General features: G+C 41.3%; 1 protein-coding gene across 1 annotated transcript; it reads left to right on the top strand.

Moving 5' to 3' along the window:
- The first annotated feature begins 744 nt into the window (after nucleotides 1-744).
- On the top strand, nucleotides 745-1,203 carry LOC131034334 (uncharacterized). Its single transcript, XM_057965811.2, has one exon. The coding sequence runs from the start codon at nucleotides 745-747 to the stop codon at nucleotides 1,201-1,203; it is 459 nt and encodes a 152-aa protein (XP_057821794.2).
- The last annotated feature ends 553 nt before the right edge of the window (nucleotides 1,204-1,756 follow it).

Raw genomic sequence — 1,756 nt, 5'->3', positions numbered from 1 at the left:
TGGAGTGTGGGGTTTTCCTCCCTAAAGGGTTTTCCCCATGTAAATCACTGTGTTATGGTTTGGATGTTATTATATCTATTTCTATTTTTTGTAACTGTTGTGATGATCTATAAAAGTGTTTGCATTACCCTCCTCTCAAGTTTAGTGTAGGAAATTGTTCCACTACTTAACTTCCTTACAAAGATGATGAAGGTTTTGAAAAGTTGTGCAGGATAACCAAGCATGAAGATTTCAAAGTTCTTGTTATCCCACATGGCTAAAGGATAGAGTAATGTGAAGTTTTAGAAACCCAAGAGGAAAATTATGGTGGCCAAAGAAATCACAAGAGGATGCCAAATCATCAGTCAAGGGACGTCAAAGAGTAATTTCAACCATTCATCTCCAGATTAACGGTGGAAATTCAAATTTCAACGCCAATGACCAACTTTTCTCAACACAAATGAATTAATGGCGATGTCATAAAGAGGAAATTCAACAGCGTTGTTATTCACCTTGCATTTGAGTGAAATCAAAGTAGTTGTCGAGCGAAGAAGAAAACAAAGAAGAGAGAAAATTGCAGTGAACTAGTGCGTCCTTGAGTGTTCCCAGTCGAGTAATAACCAGTAAGTGAATTTGTGCTCCATTTTGTGCATTGTGAAGATGTTTTAGTTGTGTGTATATGCGGTGTATTTTGTGTGTTCCCTAGGCTCTGTAGGTTTTGTGTTTGTATTGAATTTCAAATCCCTCTTCACCCTATAATTCGAAATGGCATCCCCAATCAAGGAGTCTACCATCCCCACTACTGAAAATGTCCTTGAAACAGGAACTAGCTCTACAACACCAGATATAACCCATGTTGTACCTATTGACATAATTGCACCCATGTCAGTGCTAGAAAATGCCCCTATAGTAGAACCAGACCCCAAACCCATCCCACAAACATCTATGGAGGCCGAAGCTAGCTCCCCTCCAAAGGAGAAAACTACTCAAGCAAGAAAGAAGAGAGCATCCAAGAGGGAAACTATCGTGGGCTCTGACAATGAGCCTTATAAAGAATCAGTCCCTGCCCCAAAGGCTAGGAAACCCACACAAAAGAGAAGGAGGGTTGCGAAAAAGGATTCTAGAGAAACATCCTCTGTTGAAGCCCCACCTTCCATACAAAGTCCTCATACTGTTGAGGAGCAAGCTGCCAAGGAACCAGAGCCTCAAGAGGAAGCCTCCTAGAAACAAAAGCAAGAGACTACCCTTGTGAAAAAGGTTGTTCCTAGGACTGCCAAAAGGCCCAAACAAACCCCAACTAAGGGAGATTTTTCTGCTTAGATAGAGCCATCTATAGAGCCTACCACCCCTCTTTCTCTAGCTATGACCCCTGATGAATTTCAGCGAGATGTGGAGCAAAAGTTAGAAGAGTTTGCACAGAGACCAACAAGAAAAACTAGGAGTTTTTCCCAGGATTTCCTTGAATTATTTGAAGGCTCTAGTATGCAAGAAACTTTTTGAAATGATTTTGGTGACAAGGAAGCAGGCTGCAGAGATGCCTACACTAGTGACAAGGGGTGGGACATTTTCTACCACTTCTATGGCAACAAGGATAAACCCATTCTAGTGTCCAACCCATGGAATCTGAATATAGGAAGGCTAGTGGTGCCAAACATTTTTGTAGAGCCCATGTTGATAAGAGAATTAGGAAATGCATACTATCCACCTAGCCTTACTATAAGAACCAAGAGTGGTCATGTTTTGGTGGATGTCTCTCACAAGGCCATCATTGAATGTT

The sequence above is a fragment of the Cryptomeria japonica genome, chromosome 3 (assembly GCF_030272615.1).
Source record: "Cryptomeria japonica chromosome 3, Sugi_1.0, whole genome shotgun sequence".
Classification (NCBI taxonomy): domain Eukaryota; kingdom Viridiplantae; phylum Streptophyta; class Pinopsida; order Cupressales; family Cupressaceae; genus Cryptomeria; species Cryptomeria japonica.
Note: the sequence above shows the minus strand (reverse complement) of the source record. Positions and strands in the feature narration are given on the sequence as shown.

Bases quoted from the DNA above. Each gene is read 5' to 3' on its own strand.
- LOC131034334 (XM_057965811.2), top strand. From the start codon at position 745: ATGGCATCCCCAATCAAGGAGTCTACCATCCCCACTACTGAAAATGTC.